General features: G+C 36.6%; 1 protein-coding gene across 1 annotated transcript in view; it reads right to left on the bottom strand.

The window, feature by feature from the left end:
• Positions 1-1,452: 1,452 nt before the first annotated feature.
• rab11fip2 (RAB11 family interacting protein 2 (class I)) overlaps positions 1,453-22,659 on the bottom strand; it is a 35,938-nt gene continuing 14,731 nt past the window's right edge. The window contains exons 2-6 of the mRNA XM_088915884.1: positions 18,839-19,233; positions 16,052-16,442; positions 12,606-12,696; positions 7,505-7,725; positions 1,453-1,638 (exon numbers count right to left, since the gene is read on the bottom strand). Coding sequence (XP_088772010.1) covers positions 1,590-1,638; positions 7,505-7,725; positions 12,606-12,696; positions 16,052-16,442; positions 18,839-19,233 — 1,147 coding nt within the window. The 3' untranslated portion in view covers positions 1,453-1,589. The remainder of the gene's footprint in view (positions 1,639-7,504; positions 7,726-12,605; positions 12,697-16,051; positions 16,443-18,838; positions 19,234-22,659) is intronic.

The following is a 22,659-nucleotide window of genomic DNA, read 5'->3' on the forward strand; positions in this document are numbered from 1 at the left end:
GCAAGCATAGCATCAAAGAAACTACTGCTGATAAAATCTAAAACATGGAAGAGAGGTGGTAAGATGGCAAGTGATATTTCTGGAGTACAGCTACACAACTAATTTTACTTTACTTTGAGTTAGGAGTCTTGTGCATTCACATACACCAAACATATACCAACTCCCCATTATGAAAATGTTTTTACCCAGAGTAAGAAAATACTTCTCAGTCACAATCCACAACAGGACAAACCCTTCAGGACACTGTGTCAGAAATTCAGGAATACTGTACACGCTAGGCACTCCGCAAGGAGTAAGTTACAGATAAAACCAGTAACTGTTGTTAAGTTTGGGTGGTTATTTGGATCTATCTGTCAAACACTTAGCTGAATATCCGGTGTTTTATTTCTGAATGATTAGTCAGAACTTAACCATTGACTGTAGATGTAACCTGTGAGCAAATACTCTAGTTAAGGTGTGATATCATCATAGGCAATTGAAATGCATTTATAAAAATGCTACAGTATCAGTTAAATGTAAGAATATAGTTATAACTTTATTACTTTTTTTTTACTCTCATGCCCTAATATGTACAGCAGAAGCATTATCACCATGTAGCTAGATCTGATAAGATCTCACAAGCTAAGCAACTTTAGGCCTAGTTAGAGAGATCTTCTATGAAAGGAGGTGGCAACAGGTTGTTGCTGTAAGTAGTGTTGTTAAACCAGTAGGTGGTACCCCTCTCACTGTACTAGACTTCCTAAACCAATTTCTTTGTATGGTGACTGGGGACACTGTACTGTAGGAAGTCCTGTCACTTGGATGAGACATTAAGCTGTGATTATGTGGTTATGGAAGATTCTATGAGATTGCTTGTAACAGCAGAGGTGTCAGCCCTTATGTCCTGGCTAAATTCCACTCTGGGGTTGTGTAATATCACTTTCCTACAGTAACTCCCTTAATTAAATTAGTAAGGTTATTTCTAATTTCACCTGCCCTGCCTGCAGTGCGCAGTGGCTGTCGCATGTCAACCAAGTGGGTGCTGTACTTCAGTGGTGGATGAAGTATGTGGAAAATGCTCTGGGACTCTCTAGAATGAAAATCACCATACAAAAGCAAGGATTTATTAGATTATTAATTTGCACACTTCATACAGAAGGGTAAATACTTTTTTTTGACTACATAACTACAGAATGCTATGAAAAATATTTCAAACACAAGATATTAAAGTACCATTTCCAGTTGCATTAAGTGTGAAGCAGTTATACATTATATACCTGTAAGTGCAAGTGGAAAAAGTCCGACAGGGAACTACATGTCAGATGCCTCTGAGACTTCAATAGCAAAATCACTAACGGCTAACATCTTGGAACAAACAACTATAGATTTGCTCAAATTGTATGAAAAACATCCTAGGATGCAACCTACAGCACACACTAGACTTTACACAGAACTACTGATGTTACTTGAAGATGGGAAAATGAAGAAAGAAAGCGAGAGGTGGTACTGTACTCTACGTGATTACGGGCTGCTTTTATCTCATTAAATTAGGCAGTTGTGGACATACTTGCCCAAGCAATGTGATACAATCTGGTGTCATGTTTAACTTCTTATTCGTTTTTTCCCATTCTTCTCAGCCTGACCAGTCGGACAGCTTTTCTAAAAAAAAAAACAACAAGTCTGTTTTTATCTCCTTCAAAAGCTGAGGAAACATCTAGTAATGCCACACTCACTACTCACTACTGAACAGCAGTGGATCACAATTCTGCGACAGGAAGCAGATCATTCAACAAAAGAAAACAAATTGAATATATATAGTACATGTTAAAAAAAATGCATAGGTCTTGGAAATGCTAATAAGGAAAACTTGATTTTGTCAAGTAAAATGAAAGTCTACAAAATGACTTCAATCCAGTTATTTGAAAAACTGTAATCAAGTCAGTTGCACCTTTCTCACAATCTTCACTATCTTTAGGCCCAACTACAGTCTCATTTTCTTTTAGGTTTTGAATTTTCCCTAATACACAGTTAAATTGTAATGACAATAATCACAATTTATAGTTTGAGAAAGGCATATGTATCCTCTTACCAATCACCACAAAATAGTTACTTTAATTTGTGTGTACATACATCTTACTTTACCACACATTTACTGTGATAAGACAAAACATAGAAAAAATATATAGTAATATTGTTAAAGAACAAAAGAACTCAGATTTCAATCTAGGAATAGACAAAGTGTCAGAAATATATTACTATATACAGAGAAAGAAATATATGTACGAATGTTTATCTTGCTGTACCTAATATAAGAATCTCAGGAATTTAACAGTAGTATGTTATGACTGAATTCAGCCTCTCTTTTAGCCCAAAAGTATAAACTGCTTGAAGGATCTTTTAGTCCGCGTTTTCAAGAAGCAGGAAGTCAACAGCTTGCTTCACTGGCAAAGTCTGAGAGACTGCCTGCTTTATTTAATTGATATACAGTATAAGCATTTTCAACATGTTATGTCAACTTCACAGGTTAAAATTTATGACCGCAAAATGGAGACATGTTGCCGTTACATGCGATCCAATTAAACCTTCAAACCACCAATGTTTGCCAGTAGCACTTTTTGTGGTTACATTTTTTAAACCTATTTTCCAAGGACTTAAAAGAGCAAATAATTTCTTCTCTACTTTTTGGAAAGGAAGCATGACTAAAACAGCATTCTATTTCACTCTGACTTCACTACACTTCTTGAGAGATAAGTTTTTTAATTGCATGCGGAGATGCATTTCCTCTATTGCTTTTTCAGTAATAAGGAACTCTATAATTTGCTGTGTTTTGTGTAGTTTCAATAGATTAAAAGATACTAGTGATATATATTGGACAACCCATACTGGGCACCTTATCTGGAGTGAATTACAGATCCCCTTCAAATCAATTTTGCTAGTGTGTGAAGTCCAGATTCAAATTCTTATTTTCAAAATAGAAGATTTTACTTTTTGTTTAAATACAGCTGTTTTAACAATAGTTTTTTCCTTCTATTTGTAAAGCACCAAATGCTATACGGGGAAGAACTTTGTTGAAAGTAGTTAACAAAAAAGATGAGGAAATCAGTGCATGTTTTATTTTTATTTTCTAAGCACCAGGAAAGCTCGCTCAATCATGAGTGAATTGTCAAACATATAGACTCTGGTAATGTACAGTATGATGGGCCAGAAGAATAAAACAAACCTAGCAAGCAAATACTCAGTCTTGTAAAACAACTGTCTCATGGCAGATTAAACATGATATCAAAGGCCAATGTTGTTTTCAACAGACCTGCCTAATTTAATGGTAAATATTTCAAGACAAAACGCACTTCTTTCCCCACTTCTATTCCATAATAATGCAGACCTTGTCCACTGTAAATTATTGTAAATGTTTTAGTGATATGTACTTGTATTTTTTTTCTCTTTCTTTTTAATGTTTCAAATGGGAACTTTCTCTGTGCATCAGTAATGATATGCTTGTGTTTTAGATTTTGAGGGAGATTACATGCACCTGCACTTCAGACAGGAACAGAGAGATAATGCTATTATATACAATTAGTGTCACCCATAGGCCTTGCATTGTGTGGCCTGGGAAATGGACTCCACTGGGTTAAAACAGAAACAAACTCTGGGAATTCAAGTAACCTCTAGATATACAACGAGTGTCTTGTGAGAATGTTATGCTAATGAGAGATAATACATTGTTTTTTCAAGTAGCTCTACTGACAGTGTTATAAACTTTAATAAACATCTGTTTTTCCTGTTAACATCTGCTGTTTGTCAAGGTGTTTTTCATTCTGATGGCTTTGGTGAGAAAAAGTAAACCACAATATTTTTTAGTGTATTAAAAAACACATTCCACTATGTTGGCCAACAATATCTGTGCATAAAAGTATGAGTTAGAAATAGCAAGATAATACAATTTATGGTTTTAAGATATTAAAAATGTAAATGAAAAATAATAGATTATATAGTGCTGGAAGACTCAGATATGATTGAGTTTTCAAGTAAATACATGATATTTTCACAATAACCAAAGTGCATCAATGAAAAGATAGTCTCCTTAACCCTAAAAAAAGAAGAAAAATCCACTTTTCCTGTTGAGGAAAGCGGCTTGATAAAATTCTATTTCTAAGCTTAAAAAACTTCGAACTGTTGAAATATTCTGCATCAGTACACTTGCAAAGTAACTTTACCATTTACTGTACCTATACAGTTCCCAGCATTCAAGTTAAAATAAATTGTTACTTTATGTGGACACATCTGGGGGCGCTCCATTAAGTCACTTACAGTTAGTTACTGTAAGTAACATTTGTTTTCATTTATTTCTTGCCAACCCCCTCAATTTCCTATTCTCTCACCTGTACAAAAACCTCACTCGTCCCCTCTGTTCATCTCCCTTTCCTCTGCACTTTTCTGATGAAAATGAAAACCCACACTTCCACAGAACTTAACCACAGAACTCTCTACAACACAGAGACCAAGTGAAGATGGGTATGTGGGATATTGCAAGATCCCAAGACAGGATTTCAGCTCATCCAGTCACGGCTTTGTCTTGTCATTTGCTAATTGGAGGTTTCAGGTTTACTTGTAAGAAGAACTTTAGCAAATGTGCCCAAGACTTCGGAGCTTGCCGAAGACAGCTGAAGCACATACCCATGGGCAGAACGTGTGCACGTTAACCCACACACAGTTCACATTGCAAAGTTATTGGATCACAAAGATGTTAAATTTGGAACCTTCATCGAGCTTAATTTTAATATTGTAAAGCAAAATATAGTAAGTAAATGCAAAACACCGCACTAGATAAAATGTACACCTTGTTGTTACCTCATTTAAGACTTATACCTACCTACAGTACCTCTGTACCTTATGTAAGTATTTCTCAGGACGTAATATAAGATTAATTACTTCTTATTTGATAGATGTGAAGTTCCTAGAGCTCTGCTACTGATCAGCACTGGCTCTAATAAGAAACTAGCCATCAAGAATATTCAAGCGTAAATAAAGTAAGGATATATATTTAAAATTTTTTAATTCTTTGAACAAACATGTATTGGAAATATATTGTTTCTAAATTACACATCACTGAATGTCACCTTACAACATTGTGGGGTGTGATTAAAAGTAATACTTTAAACTTGCACTCTGTGGAAGGACATTAAGTCAACACTGCACCAGTGTAACACGCAATTTAAACCAGCCATCCTGCTTCAACACTGACATGAAACTAAAAAGGTTATCTACATTAGGCTAAAGCTTCAAAAGTAGTGGTGTACAGAGCTGTATGTCCTGCTTGGCAAGGTGCATAACATTTTTTAATTTCCCCACTTTTATGTAATAAGTATAAACCAAAACCTGTAACTACTGAATTACCCTCTATCAGTCTCATTTAATTTCTCAATTAAACATCAGTGAAATTATATGTTTTTCTTTCAAACTACTTAATTAAAAAATACTCTGCACTCTTAAAAACAAAACTTAATGATGTGTCAATTTTCCAGTACCTGCCACAATCCATTAACGTAATAGAGCTGGAGTACCTCAATAATGATTTAAGACAGTGTCACTGTCTCATGTAACAGATTTAACTCTTAAGCTCTTATTTCTAAAAGTACCACACAGTAAGGGCACATAATAGTTATATTAAAATACATTATAGTTTAAAACAGCTAATTTTAAGCAATTGTTGCCTAAAAAGTAATTTCAAGCAGCTTTTTTTTTTTCTTGCTTGGTATTTGCAATGGAAGGTGCAACATCAACACTTCAATTGAGAGCCCCATTGAAAAAGCCAGGTAGTGTCTTATCTCAACCAAAGGCTGAGAAGGGAGGTAGCTCAAACATTTCTCAATCTCAATCTGTTTCTTTACACTAACATGGAGTACTTTGGAACAAGTAAAGGTTTATTCCATGCTTAAAAGAAAAAGATGCAATGTTTTGGGTGTGGAGCCTTCTTCAGGTGTGAAGAAGCTAAAGAAGGCTCTATAGCCAAAACATTATCTCTTTTCTTTTTGGTATGGAATAAACTTTTACCTGTTCCTTTGCAGCCTACACACGCTGACATACAGTAGCTACCTACATGGAGTACTTATTTATACAGTCTTTTATTTTTACTTTCTCAATGTTCAGAAAGAGTGATATTAAGAAAAGTACCCTGTAAATGGGATTTCACCAGGTATGTTGTCTTTTCTGCTAATCAAGGCTTTTATTATATAAACACTTAATAGTACCCTTAGCCAATCGACAAAAGTAAACAAAAACTTTTCTGAATCCTGTTTGTAAACTGTAAACTGTTTCAAAAATACATTGGCTGTTTTCTAACCCTTTCTTCTGTTCCTCTTTTTGTTGGCTGTGAATGCAGATCACATAAAAAACCTTGTAGCAAAATGTAAGAATTCTGGTAAATTTATGTCAAAATGTGTAAGACTAAGCACAACATTCTAAAGTGTTAACTATGGGTATTAGTTAACACAACTAAAAGACATACACACTGACACATGGTCTCTGATTATTACTGCCTTGGCTTTTTAAAGGCTACTTAACACTGCAAACATTTTTAAATGATATATCAGTTTTAGTATAAACAGCATGTAAGTATACTGGTAGTGTTCAAAAGCCCTAGTTTTTTCAACACTGATTTATTTTAAAGTACAGAAAGTGGACTCTAAGAACCTACTCACGAAAATAATCTTTGTGACTTGCCTCTTTTGTGTGCTTATTTAAATTAAAAAAAATAAAGGAATGCATCAGTGGCTGAAACAAACAACGATATGGAGTTGCTCCACACCAGTCCTGGTTTTCCTATTAAACAGCAGATAAATTTTCATGGATATAAAAGCAAGATTATTTTTAACCATTTATAATTGTCGGAATTTTAAATCAGTGAAGCTATTTAAAAATCTCACAGTTTTAATTGCAAAAACTAATTCAAATCATTCATTGTTCACAATGAGAGGCGACACTGCCCTGCTCTGAAAAGTAATGTACGGTGATTAGTGACATCAGAATTCAGTCCTCTAATCTCCTTACAATGTATACTGTAAGTATAGATTTGAAATATATTGGCTGCTAATACTTTTCCGTACCATGGGAGAACAGACTGCTTTGTCAGCGATTACCACTTTAAACTGCTTGAGATCTCCAAAGGTCAGATTTCTAAGACTTCCTCTGGGTAACTATGATTTACAAAGAATTAAAGCTGTCATTTCACACACTCCTCACAGGAAACACTACTATCATCGACAGTGATGACAATGAAAGGACAGCAGTTAAAACCAACTGTATGTTAAGAAAAGATGCAATTGCCTGTTTCATGATGGTGATACTCATGGCTCCTAATGCAAGAGTTCCTTTATAAACCTTTTTGCCTTGTACATTGGTTTGCAAATGGCGTGACCACCAAGTAGATTGAACTTTTTTTTTTGTCTTGAATCAAACAAAAACTCATACAATGGTTCGGTATATTACACCCTTTGAAACCTAGCTTTTGTACTGCTGATTTCTTTACTTTTTGGAGAATTTCCCTGCTTTTTTGGTGGGCTCATAGGGCTTGCGCAGAATGCTGGGAGTTTCCTCCATGACCCTAACAAGCAGGTCATCGATATAGTCCTCCAGCTCCCGGATGTGGGCATCTTTTTTCTTCACTACTTCCTTCTGCTTGATTAGCTCCTGGACCACCTCCTCAAAAGACAGGTTTCTGTATGAGTGTACACTGGCTGGGGTTTCTTCCTGCAGTTTGAAGACAAAAACAGATGTATCTGTTAGATTCTTCAATAAGTGTTAAGATTCCTAAACACACTAATGGAGCACATCCTGTATTTGGCCCTATAGAAAGCAGATTATGGCAGATTTGTAAACAGGAAAAATATTCAAATCAATATCTTATACAAACAGTTGCAGATAATTATCTTGGTGAATTTAAGCAGTTACAGTATAAATTAGACTCTTACATTAGTAGAAAGTAATATGTCTCCCATAAGAAAAAGAATACCTATAACAATACAGTGATGCACACAACATCTTAAAAGTTGGACCAATATTGGACCATATGTAAGATATGACTTTCTGAAGTTCTCCCTGTGAAAGGTGGAAATCTGCACAGGTCAGGAATGTGACTACATTTTTTTTTCCAGTGTGTTCATGTTAAAGAGATGGTTCTCTTTATTTTCAAAACAGTATTCAAGCAGTCTGGCTCATGAAATCCTCTACCATTTAATTTGTCATTTAAATCTTAGAATACAATTGCACAAAACAGTACCACCCCATAAATGACCTGACCTTCAAGCAATGAACAGACACGTACTGCTATTAAGACTGTATACTTCAGATTTATTTTTTTCCCAAGGGAAAGGGATGATGAAGTTCTCACTCCCAAACTTACTGGACTGATAAAAAAATAAAATAAAGATCATTATTCTTTATTTAGAGGAACATCTGGGAGCAATATTCTGTACAAAAGAAACCTTTCAGAACTCATTAGGAAGGACAAGAGAGTTTAGAACTGCTTAAAACATTTTAATTAGATAGAGTTATCATTCCTGTTGAGAACATACTCCAGTTAACTTGCATTGTTACTTTATTTCAATCTGTAATACAACTATATGGCGTAAACAGATTATGCTCTAATACAAGGACATTAAAGCAATCACCTAAAACATAAACACAGAACAGCAGTAGCAACAACAAGTTAAATAACATAGAGCTTAAAAAGGTCAGACAAGCAGGACGGGAGAGGGAGATTTGGTGAGGGAATTTCTCATAACTATGGATATATTCCTTTGTCAGTTAAGAGGGGGACTATTATTCTAGCTATTGCCTAGACATATCTGTGCAGAAGGCTCAAAGAGATGGATGTGTTGACTAACTCCTGACACAAAAAGGTTCACAAAACCCAATTTACCTTGCCATCATCTTCACCAAGTTAGGGGATTTTTCAAAACAAAAACAAAAAGGAAGACAAGAATAATTCAAAGCCAATGGCACATCGGTGTTGTACATCTTAAAGTGCTAAAAGCTTTCTGCATGGAGAGCAATCAAAAGTTTTTTCTGTTATACATCCATTCAACGAGCTTTGGAAAATTACTTCCAGAAGCTTCTATGTAAATTTTGATAGCATGAATAATTTCAGATCTGCTTCGAGATGACAAACAACAGACTATATGATTCAAACATGCATCAAGTACCACAAAGGAAAACATATTTTGGATATTCTTTTCCACAAATGAAAAAAAACAATTGTCACATATAACATTCTGAGTTGCATAAGAGCTACTGAGCAAACATTCACCTGAATGAAAAGTGTAATGCATATGATATAGTTGAGGACAGAATAACAAAGTCATATTAAATAAATTGACAAAGAGGTTCCCAACGTATTTGCAAAAGTTGAACTAAATATTCGCCATACAGTAAAACATGCAATATTAACTGGTTTCTTATAAAAAGGATCTATGCAAAAGAGAGAAAAAGGAGAGGGAGAAGAAGAGATAAGGTGAACACTTGGCATTCTCCAGTTGTCTCATTATTGCTCTAATGAGGAACTTTGCTCTGGGAATATTAGACCAGCTACTTTCACATCTCCTGCCATCCTCCCTCCAGTGCTTAATTAGGCCTTTAAGCACTCAGGCTGCCTTTTCAGCTGGCCATTGCTTTGCACACTGTAACAGATGTTGGCACTGACTCACAGGAGGCCCTCAGAAGACCTGGAGATTATGACCTTTATCCAGACTAAAAGTCACTTCAGGGGCTAATAATGAGAAGATACAAGTAAAATTGTCTATATCATCTGCATCATTTACACTCTGTCAGGGGAGTTTTTCCCTTAGAAAAGAATACTAATGGTGTAAATAGCAATTATTTTGAAGTTTAAAAAACTAACACCTTTAGCATAACAATAATTGCCATTAAAGATACTTAGTGTTACAGACGCAATGAAGCACAAAAGCAATTTATTTTTTTTTCTTTCTCTTTTCCACTTTTAAATTCTTAAATAAGGCAATTTACACGTCACATTTCACCAACGAGCTCCAATTATGAAGAAGTGCGGGATAATAAATCCCATGACCTGGAGGAGTACAATAATAACTTTACACAGTCTGTAATTATGAGCAGATCAAAGACAATGGCCATTGTTTTCAACTGTTAATTAGATAATGGCGCACTTATAGCAGAATGTCAAAGATGATTCAGCTAGGGGATCCAGCAATCAATTTCTGATGTTTAACAAGCCAAAGAAAGTATCCAATTAAAAGTGAGCAGTGTTTTAAACAGCTGTTTTGCTTAAGTGATTAAAAAACATAATAATGTACTTTATCTGGCATCTGAAGCTCTTGTTTGTGGCTGTAAAAGGCATCTCACAACATCATTCTAGACAGCTTTAATTAGTCGTGGAAGATTTTCATTGCTTCCTACAAAAGAGGGCAATGAAAATTCTCTGATTTTATGCTCCGTTTTCTGCTGGAAACATGAGGCCTGGGAAAGTTGTTTTGATCAGATCCAAGTGCATCCAGCATAGGATTTGTCTGATGTTTTTCTCTGGATGTATCCTTTGTCAACTGCATTTTTTAAGAAGCATTCCAAATCCTTATAGCTTGAAACATAAATTAATTGTCTCTGACGATCAGTTTTCCAAATCCTCAGCTTCTTAAAATAGGTGCAGCTGCTTATTTTGCACGGCTGTAGGTTACTGTTACTGTAGGTTTTTAAAGGTGTATTGGTTTTAATTGCAAATTATCAGACTTTTTCCACACTTACAAATAAGAGGATAATTGCCTGATGCAAATGAAGGTCTGGGATTTTCACATTCTTTCTGTTCAGTGTAAAGTGCAAAGTCAAATTTAGTCAGGAATGAGTGGTCATGTACTGATGCTATTTTTTAGAAATGTTTGTGCCAAGAAAAGACTCAAAAAATATTTCTCGACAGTATGCATGTTATCAAAGAACTGATACTGAATTGATGCAAGAATTTAGTGTGAGCACTTTAAAAGGAAACTACAATACTATTTTTTATATTCTGGGGTTGGAAAGAGTTGGCATTGATGTGTGCATTTCAAATTACAACAAAAGTAAAATGTACACAGTAACGTGCAAAACCTCCAATTTACATCACAAAATAGACTAAATTTCCAGATTAGTGCAGCGCCATATTCTGCAATTCAGAACGAGGCAAAAAAACTTCTGGTGAAGCAGCCTCATTACATTGTAAACAAGCAGACTTATAAAAACATCTCTTTCAGTCCAATAGAAATACTTGCTAACAAATACTACTTACTAATTACTAACTCTGCATGAAGATCATGTTGGAACATTTTTCAAAATGCCTTCTGCACAACCTGCACTTATTCGCTCATACGTCACATTACATTAGTCATTACAGCGACTAGTGAGCAGGAATTTGTGCGAACTCTCACTCTTAATTATGGCGAGACCAGGGGTTTGCGACAACATGGTGACTTACAGACTTTCACAAAGTTCACGCTTTTGTGCTGAATTCGATATTTGTCATTTTCTTTCTATACTGTCGATTAATTTATTTTGTTACCAAGAATTAATAACAGGTCTGAGAACTAATTTCTCAGTTCCCTTTTAAATGATCCTTGCTAGGAAACCCTTCATTTATTGTGAAAACTGAAGCAAAACTATTTTTTTGAAAAAGACTGCAGCAATAGGAACTATTTTAAACCTCACCTTAAAAATGGCAAAAATATAACAACACTGTGCAGGATGTATAATGAACGTTAAGCACACAGAACTGTCAGATGATGACGTGCAAGGCCAAAAACCTGGTCATCTATAACCCTGGTACCTGATATCCTAGCCTGATACCCTGACATTTACTATTGTCCAATAAGAAGGCTTGATTTAGAAAAGAAAAGATAACCAGTTACTGTACATTATATCCAATTTACAGGGTTCCAAAGTGGCTCTTCTGAAGTCTAGGCTTGGAAAGTAGGATGGGCCCTGAAGCCTAGAGCTTACCAGTCCTTTTCCATATAAGCCTCAAGTAAATTGTGAAAAGGAGATAAAATAGTGGCAAAACAAACAAACAGAGGAGAGCTGGCTATGGGGTACTCACAGCTGGTAGACAAATGGTTTTCTGTTTTACTTTTATGCTAATCATTGTAAGGCATAATTAGAATTTAACAGTAACATTGGCTATTAAACTGTTTTTATGTTCTATTTACAGTAAATGGTCAGACTTGTTTCATGTCACCAGAAAGTGGGAGGAGACATGCCAAAAAGGTCATTTTTATACAGTTTTTCCACTGTTACTGTAGAATGCACACTGTGATTCTGGGCTGTATATGTTACATTTAAACAACTCTCACCCTTAACAGCACAGTATTCTAGAGCTGAGGCATTAAATGAACTACTAAACAAAACATCATATACAAAAATAGAAAGTTTGTTGAGTTTAAAGTAAAAACAAAAGTAAAGAAAAGTGTAATGTCCTTTTGGTGTGATACATTACATAGTTTACATCCTCAGGGTTATTTAGGGGCAAAAAATGGATGTAACTGCAGGACACAGCAATTCCAAAATAATTATTATCTTAATAAATCAGTTCATTTGTACCCATGAAATTACATGTACTCCATTTACTTTCTTACTTTTTTTTTGGCTTGATTTTCTTTCTTGTTCGGTGACGTGTGTTTGTTTGGACTGATGTCTTCACTGCTCATAGGCTTCTTTAAATTGGAGCTGCATAAAAAATAAATGAAATAAATTACACAGAATTTACAAACAAAACATGTTTGGGAATTTGTAAGATACATTTACGCATTCGCTCTTTATTGGCGAAAATCCTCAGCAGCTCTAATTGTGGTGCATCTATTGCTATACAGTATGTGGCATTGCATGATTAAGGGAAAAGAGATGCTTGTGAAAATCGAAAGTTACAACAACTTTCATAATGCTGAAATAATGCTGAACTTAGACAGTTTCACAGCTTCTTCTAGCTGCTGTGATGTCTCTCAGTCCCACATAGGTGGATATGCCAATCCAAGTTTCCCTTAATAGGAACAAACCAAAGAAATCTAATACCAAAATGATCTGGGGCACAGTTTTTCTTTACTCCTCCCTCTATTGATCTTGGTGCACTAATTCAGACTCATTAACATGAATTCAATTCATTTCAATTTCAATTTCATTCCTACTGCCTGAGAGGGAACATAAGTTTGGAACTTATTTCTCTTAATAACAATAACCCACTGTAGAAAGCGAGATATTATCATCACTATTTCTATTAGCAATGCTTAATTTTACTTCATTTAACTGTGGTGATTTCCTGCCGTTGCACTTAAACCCTCATATATCAGTGCTCTCTGGTTTTACTATTATAAAATAGGCCCTTTCATTCTTACATGCAAAGAAAAAACCTGATCCAGATTCTAGGTCAGCCTGTTCTTGGCAAGAAATCATTTAAACTGTGTTTCCCAGAGTGCTCTTTCTTTAGCTTTTTCTACAGTTTCACATGCATATATCATGAACACTCAAAATCCTTCCTCTCCACAGGTGAAAAGACATGCACCGTATAGGAATGGCCAAACTCAAGCCAGCTCATGAGCAAGCTCAAACGAAACAAGAGGGAGTTCGGGTTACAAGGAAGGTCACAGCTGCAGAAGCTAAAAGAGAAGGTGGTCCATGAAGCAGGTCCTGGCAAATTCTCATTATCCCAGGCGGTAACAATGATCTGAGAGGCAGTGGCCTACTCCCTGTAGAAGGCAGTTCAATGAGAGACCTCTTTCATCATGCATTGTGTGAACTCTGAAGACAGGAGACCTCCCTCTCAGTTCACCTCTTAATGTTTGCATTGATGTGTCAAAGATGTGACGGACTGCCTCATTCATGGGTCAAGCCTTTTCTTTTCTTTTATTCTATTTGATCTCCCGCAGAGGGAAAAAATGAGTTAAGTGAACTGGATCAAATTAGCTCTGGAGAAAACCGAGAACGTTTCCACTCAAGGAAGTGTGGCGACAATTTGTAATGTCTTTTCAATGGAAAAAGTGCCATTCCCATGTCAGACAAGCTATTGGATACACTTGTGTGACACAGAGCTTTCCGTGCTCATGAGAATATGAGGGCAGGTAGCTCATAGCTTGGGGGCAGGGAAAAAGATCCCATCTCATAACATCTTGGGTACCATACTATTTAAAGAAGTGATTAACAGCTAGTATGAATGTACACATGCTTGCTTTAAGATCACAACGTATACATTTATTTTGAAGATGTTTTACAATATTCTTTATCCTTTGGAATCAAATATGAAAAATACCCATAGTAAATTGTATGTTTACAAAAATGTTTGCAGCTCCGAGTAAGTCGGTCCAAATGACAGAATCGTGCAATAAATGGTGAGGAAAGTTGTTTCACTGTGTGTCCTGTAATCATTATAGTTAGCAAGTGTTAGAAACACTGATTTTCAATCTAGAACTTTAATCAGAAAAACAGCCCTGATTAAAAGCCAGCCACTTGCTTATTAATGGAATGCCATGACATTATGAAACACAAACATGTGTGAAGAGAAAGGGCAGTATCTGCCATTCTTATCTGAGCAAGAAAGATTAGTCATACACGGACATGCCGAGTTCTCTAGCTCAAGCTAATATTCCAATAAAACAGTAAAAAGACAATCTTCAGAAAAACCAGTAAAGCAGCCAAATTTCTTCTCAATAATTTAATTCAATAATTCCTTTTTATGGTTTTGCTATAACTTGAAGTTTCTTGTAGCTATACAGTACACGAGCTAAGTTAATTCCTTTAAAATGTACCAAATAGCAAATACAAGAGTAACCATGGAGTACATTTTCCTTATTCCGATTCAGTTTTGATTTAGGCATTATTTATAATTTATGCATGAAAAGATTAGTTCTAAAGTCAGTCCATGTAATCTCTGAAGGAAGGGTTCTTTATATGAGATACAGTCAGAACAGGCCAAAAAGCCAATGGTAGGTCTTTCACAATCAATAATTGTTACAGGAGGGAAAAACAGAAGGAAACCTACAGTACAGTTCATTGCCATAACTAATACTGTATATGTTTCTAATATCAGAGTGTTTTTACATACAAGTGTTAGTTTCTCACAGAACACAAAAAAATGTAAGCCTTCAGTCTAGTATTAAGCTTTTCCACAAATGGTATTCAACAGCACATTTGCTACCTTGCTTTTTAGTCAACCTCAGCATTAACCTATGTGGTTTCCAAATCATCTCCAACATCTATCTCCATGTCTGATGACATTGAGAAGAACTCATTAATTGACTGGCCTGTATCTCTGTGGATCTTGTTAATTACCTTACGTCTTCCTCAGAGGGCCTTGTTAATATGCCCAGTCTCTCCAAAGCGCTGCTAATGGCACCTTCATTCAGATAAACAGGGCTCTCCGGTAGCGCCTGTCAAGTACTGTAAATTGAGAAATTTTCACATGGTGCCATTGTTGAAATAAGGGCTTCAGTGACCTTTCCAAAGAGGAGAGGCCATCTGATTTACAGTGCATGATGTGGTTCATAAGCATGCGGAGGGGAAGTCTAAATTAGGGTCTTTCCACCTCTGCCCTACACTTCTAAAGATTTCCGGATTTCTTAATTCTGTCCTCCACATAAGATAACACACTGACTGGCAGGTCACACTATACTCTTTCTCTGTTACTGTAGTTTTTGGTTAATACAGTGCATATTTCGTTATATAAAAACAAGATTAAATATGCCAGAGTAAAATCTAAAAGTTGGCATATTCAGGGACATCTTTTGATGAATATAGTTATGATAAAAAAATCCTTTCCCTTTTTACATGCAAGATATTCAGTAACCTGTACAGGTTATCTACAAGAATGTTTTGATCTGATTTATCAGCTGCTCTACTTTGTTATTTAACTCTCTAAGGAATGCAGGATACAACTTACCAAATTAATTTGCTGTGTCTTCACAGTATAGTAATGCACACAACGTGTCGGCTACTTTCTTATATGTACAATAGCAGCATTCACACTGTGTCACTCAGAAAAAAATGGAAATGGGAGCAATAATGCCTTTTTCAGACAATAGTACACAAACAGTACCTTATCTTTGAAGCTGTGTTGCTAATCTTATAGTTGAAGGTGAAGGGGTTGGTATCACTTTGCAGATCGTCACTGAAAGGATTCGGAGAGCGCAGGTCAGTAGAGCTGCCAGACCTAGCTCCATTGCTCATCTTTTTGCCATCTTTCTTCCCCGTAACTCTCTCCAGGAGGCTGACTTTCTCCTTCTTCTCCTTTTTCTCTGGCTTGTCCCAGTACGTAAGCTGTTCACTCTCGAAGGGGTTTCGGTTCCGTGGGAGGGTGGCGTATTTCTGAGGCAACGAGTCAGAGATGTCTGCAAAGGGGTCGCTCTGGCCACCCTCGCTCTCACTTTGACTTGGCAGGTTGGAGGGCACCTCACTCTGAGACCTCCGATGAGGTGAGCCACCACTGCCTGTGAAGGGCGAGTCAATTAAATCCATCTTAGTTAACATCACACAGACCTATACTAACAATCTGGTAAGTCAATAATGAGCACCCTTAAATGATAGTAAGGAGGAATTAGGATTTTCTATGGCCAATATTATTAGCCTATTTTTTTCTCATATCAGCTGGTACCAATACTAATACCATTACTTTCCACTATACAATTATCAAAATTTATGGGCGATATTTCCTTTTTGCATTTGTAGGAAAAAATATTACTTGTTATGATAGCTCAGTTATTCAAAGTAGTCCCTTTCTCCATGGCCCAGAAGTAGACCGGTGTCCCAGCCAGAGCAGGAGCTGTACTGCGCTGTTAGTCTCTCCGTGTGCTTCAGGAAGGGATATTGATTTCCACAACCTTAACCTTCGCTAGTACAAGAGATGGATTTAGTTCAGAAAACTAATATAAATGGTGGTGCAGTGGTTAGCATTGCTGTCTTGCAGCGCTAGGCCCTGGGTTCAGTTCCTGGGGAGCCATCTGCAAAGAGTTTGTACGTTCTCCCTGTGTTTTAGGGGGGTTCCTCCCCCTGTCAAATGACATACTGGTAGATTAAAAGGCTTCTGGAAAAACTGGCCCATGTGTGAGTGTGTGTGTGTCTTCATGTCTATCTGCCCTGTGATGGTCCAGTATAGGGTATATCCTGCCTTGCGCCCATTGCTTGCCAGGATAGGCTCCAGCTACCCTGTGACCCTGTACTGGACAAAGCATGTGGAAAATGGATGGATGCATGGAAGTAATAAAAAGAATAGTCATCCATTTTATAAAACATTTTGCGATTGTGCTTACAGAAAAGGTGAAATAGAAACACACCTTCACGTCTTAATTAATGCTTAAGAAGTTATCAACTAAATGATAAACATGTCAATGTCATTAAGTTCACCACAACAGAATCAGCACAAACATTTGTAACTTCTTCTGCAAAATTCAACCTAACAAATTTGCCACACAACTGAGCTTCAGCTTTGAAACGGAAATCAAATGCAGCAACAAGCAGGGTAGTTTAAGACAGAAGGCAGAAAAGAAACGGTTGTGGTTTGTTGTGTACTAAAAGTAGTATTCATAATAATAAAACAGCATTGTGATTTTTTTAGCAGCACTAAAGTAATAAAATGGGTGGCCAGCCATAAACCTTCTGCTGAGTAGAGTATAAAGAGGCTCCAGACACTCAAGGAAACAATGAATCCAGAGTCTTCTAAAACCGAAAACAACTGATTATACTGAGATATGAATTCCATTAAATGGTTTATAATTTATTTTGCCCTGGCTTCCTTAAAATCTTATTTCTGGTGTTTGAAGCAATGATAGACGCTTTAGTGAGGGTCCTCTAGTTCTGCCCCTTTCTTCTCTTTAGTTCCTGTATTTAATAGGTTGATATAGCTTGAGGTAGTGTATTAGATATGTTGTGTTGAAATCTTTATCAATATAGTTCAGGTGGGTAGCTGCGTCAGCATGCGTAGGCTGCAAAGGAACGAGTGATAGGTTTATTCCATGCTGAAAAGAGAAGAAAGAAAACAACGTTTCGGCAGTGGAGCCTTTTTCAGGTGTCTTTATCAATATTGTTGTTTTCATATGGAATCTGTATAGTGTGATTGTTTAGTCTGCAAATCAGCTATCCAGTTATTTCCATAAACTTTAAAATACTCTAGAACACATTTTTTTAGATGTGTTAATCAGCTTACATCAGCTGCTTACGTGCACATCTCACTATTTATGCATCTTTATGTATCACAATGTTCAGGAAGCAATAATATCAGTGCATATTAGTAGGTAAAAGAAACGGACACTAGCAGGTAATTCTTTCCTAATATTGGTACCAGGTCAAAAGCCATTGACATTTGGCACACCCTTAATGGCAGGGAGACCCATCAAGCAATAAGATTCACTTCACCAATAAACCAACAAACTGTAGTGCTGCACTCCAGTGGACCAGTTTCTGTAATTGGATCATTGCTCTAATTTTTGGATTCTTATTTATATAGAACACTTCTCACTATTAATTCATAAAAACCTCAAATGTAACTTTCCTTCTTCTTTATTTTTGTTGTTTGCAATGTTTTAACGATGGGTTTTTCTTCATTTGATGAGCGAAGACACACGCAATGTTGTAACTACATCTACCCGAGAGTAAGACAGACATAAAAATATTTGAATTGCTTTAAACATCTTTGATAGGTTTGATTTAACCGACATGATCCACTAAGCATGAATATACTATATAAAAACATAGTTGTCAAGTTAGACACTGAAACAGTGAAAGCAGCAAATTCTGCACAAATACAGTAATAACCAAGGTGAAAGAAAAACGTTGGAAGAAGTAAGCAAAACTTGTAAGAAGTAAAAGCTAAACTGATTCGGGCACTCACCACTCTCCTCGATTGAATTCATGGAATCCAGCTTAGGCCGGAAATGGGAGCCGATGAGATCAGACATGGAATGGGCCGCGGAAAGCTTCTGTGGTCCCAGGAGCAGCGTACGTTTAGGTTTGGTTTTGAAGTGCCGATCCCTTTCGGAGAGCTGGGAGTCGGTGTCACAGTGGGGGGATCGCGGAAGGATGGCAGAGGAGGTGTCGGAGAGCATCCCGTCGTGCTTCCTGCCCTTCACCTTGTCTTTGAGCTTAGAGAAAGGCGAGCGGGGCTTGTCTTTCATGGAGAGATCGAACATGCTGGCCGTCATGTTGTTCCTCATGAACTGGATGCTGACCTGGATCTGCCCCCGATCTTTCCTCTTCTTTCCAGGCCTGGACTCCAAACTATACCAGCTGAAAATACAAAAGTGAGGAAAGTATGTCAAAGAAAGAAATGAATAGCCGAATAAGCATGTTTTACATACAGTACAGTACTGCAAATGTATGGCTCATGAAATCCAGTTTAGGGCTACAATCATGCAAGTTCATTTGTGAATGACACTTACAAAGCACAGCTAAGGAAACAAATAAACACATTGAGAATTTAGTACAAAAGCAGTACTTATTAATAAATATAAGCATGGGAAATAGGGAATAACAAGCTCGATTTCAAAACTTCATTAGTCAGTTTTCCCTTTAACCTTGAATACCAGCCAGTATACTTTAACTTCTATCATGAGGTGGGAATACTCTTCCATTTATCCTCTTTCATTGGTTGTTGCTTGACTTTAACCTTCGCTTTCAACTCTTGCCACGTGTTTTCTATTGGGATGAGGTCAGGTGGTCACTCAGTTTCCTAATCTCCTTCTTCTGAAGAAATTCCTTCACAGCTAAAATTGATATATCCATCTACAGAAATAGAGATCCTTTCAACATGGTGTCATTTTAACTCCCATTTTTCGCGATAAAACCTCCTGTACATTATGCCATCCATAAAAAAGCTGCCAAAAAACAGATGTTGCTGTATAAAGCCCTTTAATAAATTTTACTGAGAGAGCAGATGACTACCTCCAAAACAATTCTAAACAACTACAAATGAAAAAATACTACATTTGCTATTTAAGTTTACAAGTCTTGTTTATCTCTGAATACAAGGAAGAAGGACTGCTTAAATTAGAAAAAATATATGTTATACGGTAATGCTGAATGGCTCCATATTTCTCCTGAAGCTGCCAAATTGCTTTCTGATGTTACTTCCAATGTGTTGGCAAGGCTAAGCATTTTTAAAATATTTAAAAATTCAAGGAATGGTACCTGAAGTTAAGAAGTGACCCGTCAGAAAACAGAAATTGTGAATAAAAAAGAAAACATTGAAAGAAAAAATCTTTTAAAATGTGGGTTTTTATGTTGATAGAAAGTGGGACTATGTAAGTCTTACAGATCTGTGAGTCACCTGTAAGGTACTTCTAAGCTAGTGCCCCCTTTTCGTCTTATCTAAAAGAGGTATATTTTCCAGTTGTCAGGCCCTTTCCATTTTACCGTTAAGTACTATTTTAATCATTTTGACCTTCAGATGTATGCCAAAGATACTGAGAGAGGTGAAACTTAAATGCCAGTTCCCTGAAACACAAGACAGAAAATACTGAAATGATGTATGTTAAGAAATGTGACGTACAATCATTAAGAGAGTAGGCCAATTTATATAATATTCTTATAAGACATTCACTGCTGCCTTAAATCTGGTTTTGACTGATCCTTCCTTTGGTCTTTGCCTAAGTAAAGGGTAGCTGCTTTTGTTCTAAACCCTTTTCACAGGTTTGAGGTAACAAAATAAGGTTGAGTTTATTCATTTTATACTAAAAGCACTAACACTGCATGGCATTCCATCTCATATGTTAGTGAAGTGGATTGCATTACATTTAAAAACAGGACACTGTAATATTTATACCAATGACCATGAAACAATCTGGTCAGTTAAAATTGTTTGGATATGCTTAAGGCTATTATACAGCATGGAGTTAATAACCATTTCAGACTCACGTCCCCACTGAAAATCCAACAATTGGAGATGGGACTAAAGATCCAGTCTTACTGCTTAACACTCATCGCATCGGGAAAACTGCTCTGTCCACTTCTGTGTCACTTCCAAAAGATCTCTTACAGCGGAACCAGTGAGTCTGCTGCCTTTTGTTCTAGCAGAGCTCTAAATCACCACTGCTGATCGATGGATTTAATTGACCTTCTTGCTTGTTTACATTTTTAGTTAACTTGTTTCTGCACTAATGTCTGACTTTCAAAAATTCCCAGCTTCAAGGTTACGTGATTAATTTATCACAAACTGGTCCTGTCTTAAACACTACCACAGTGAGCTTTTTATCCTTCTGCAGAGGTCACATTTCAGGTAACATGCCTGAATAAAGTCACTTCTGAAAATCAGAAAATCGTACAGCATTGACACCAACTACAAATCCCATTTGACCTTTCAAAACATGAAGGCAAATTTAAAAAATAGGCCCCAGACAGAATACTAAAATAAATTAGCCTGTGATTAAGAAATCAGCTGGAACAAAATCTAAAAGACAAACCACGGTTGTGAACCATTGCTACAAACTCCTTTTATGTGAGGGGTAGTGCTATCTTTAGCCTTGAACATTTCATATACTGAAGAGGTTGCAGTGGGGAGCTGTGTTAGCCTGAATGCTGCAAAAGAACAAGTAGAGGTTATTTACACACTGAACACAGCACAACCGTTTACTGTGACCCACCTGAAGACTCCAAAGCTGAGAATTTTGAAGTCTCTTTCTACTTCTCAGTGTAGAACTAACCTTGTCTAGTTTTAAACATGCACCACTCAAATGTTTCATTTACTTGCAACATAACTTTGTGAAATATGTGATTAACTGTAACATTATGCACTTGTGGTCTAAATAATAACTGTGGACTATGAGGCAATTTATTTCACATTCAGGTTCTACATATTAATAGAACGTTCCACCATAAGGTCTGTGCAGACCTTTACAGTTGTCATATTGTTGGATTTCTTGCTTGCGTTTGAGGATTTAAGATTTGCCAAGCCAGACTGCCGTAACGTTGTGATTTTGTTGGTTTGGAAGACAATCATATGCTGCCAAAAACCACAACAAAGTAATGAGAAAGTGTTATGTGGTAGGAATGCTGAGTGTCAGATAGTTGAGACGTGCGGCTGAAAGACAGGTGAGGTACATTTCCACTACACCACTGTTACAAAACTGTATGACCATTACCAGCTGAAAGGCAATGCTGGGGACCACCCACACTCTGGTCAGAGTAGAGTTACCCTCTCGTATGTATGAGGTGAAGAAAGTAAGATAGTTGAGGGTAGAAAGATGTACTATTAATGGACACCCCTTTCTGTTATCAGAGGATGGAAACAGAGAGTTTTCTCACTTAGGTTATAAATTCAACAATGGTTTGCATTTTCCCCAAAGTTCTACATAACATCAAATGTGTCTGTCATGTCAATGTCAACACTATTCACACATTCATGAAGCTTGAAGGTGCTTATAGTATCAGAATAGGTCCAGTGCTTTTCTCAGTAACCTGACAAGGCAAAAACTGAACACTTTCAGAACAAATCCGAATGCTGACTGAAAAGTCATCCATTTCCACAGAACCTTTGCCAATTTAAGTCTCTAGGCCCTTCTTGTCCAGGACTGGAACAAGATACCCTGGGCATGCATTCAGGCACTCAATCAACAAGGAAGTACTGTTTTCCTGGTACAGTATTTTGAGTATTACTGTAATCACTGTACTGATTTACAAAAACAAGATTTAGTACATGTGAGTGGTTTCCTTTAAAGA

This window comes from Atractosteus spatula, chromosome 5 (genome assembly GCF_055471065.1).
Source record: "Atractosteus spatula isolate fAtrSpa1 chromosome 5, fAtrSpa1.hap1, whole genome shotgun sequence".
Classification (NCBI taxonomy): domain Eukaryota; kingdom Metazoa; phylum Chordata; class Actinopteri; order Semionotiformes; family Lepisosteidae; genus Atractosteus; species Atractosteus spatula.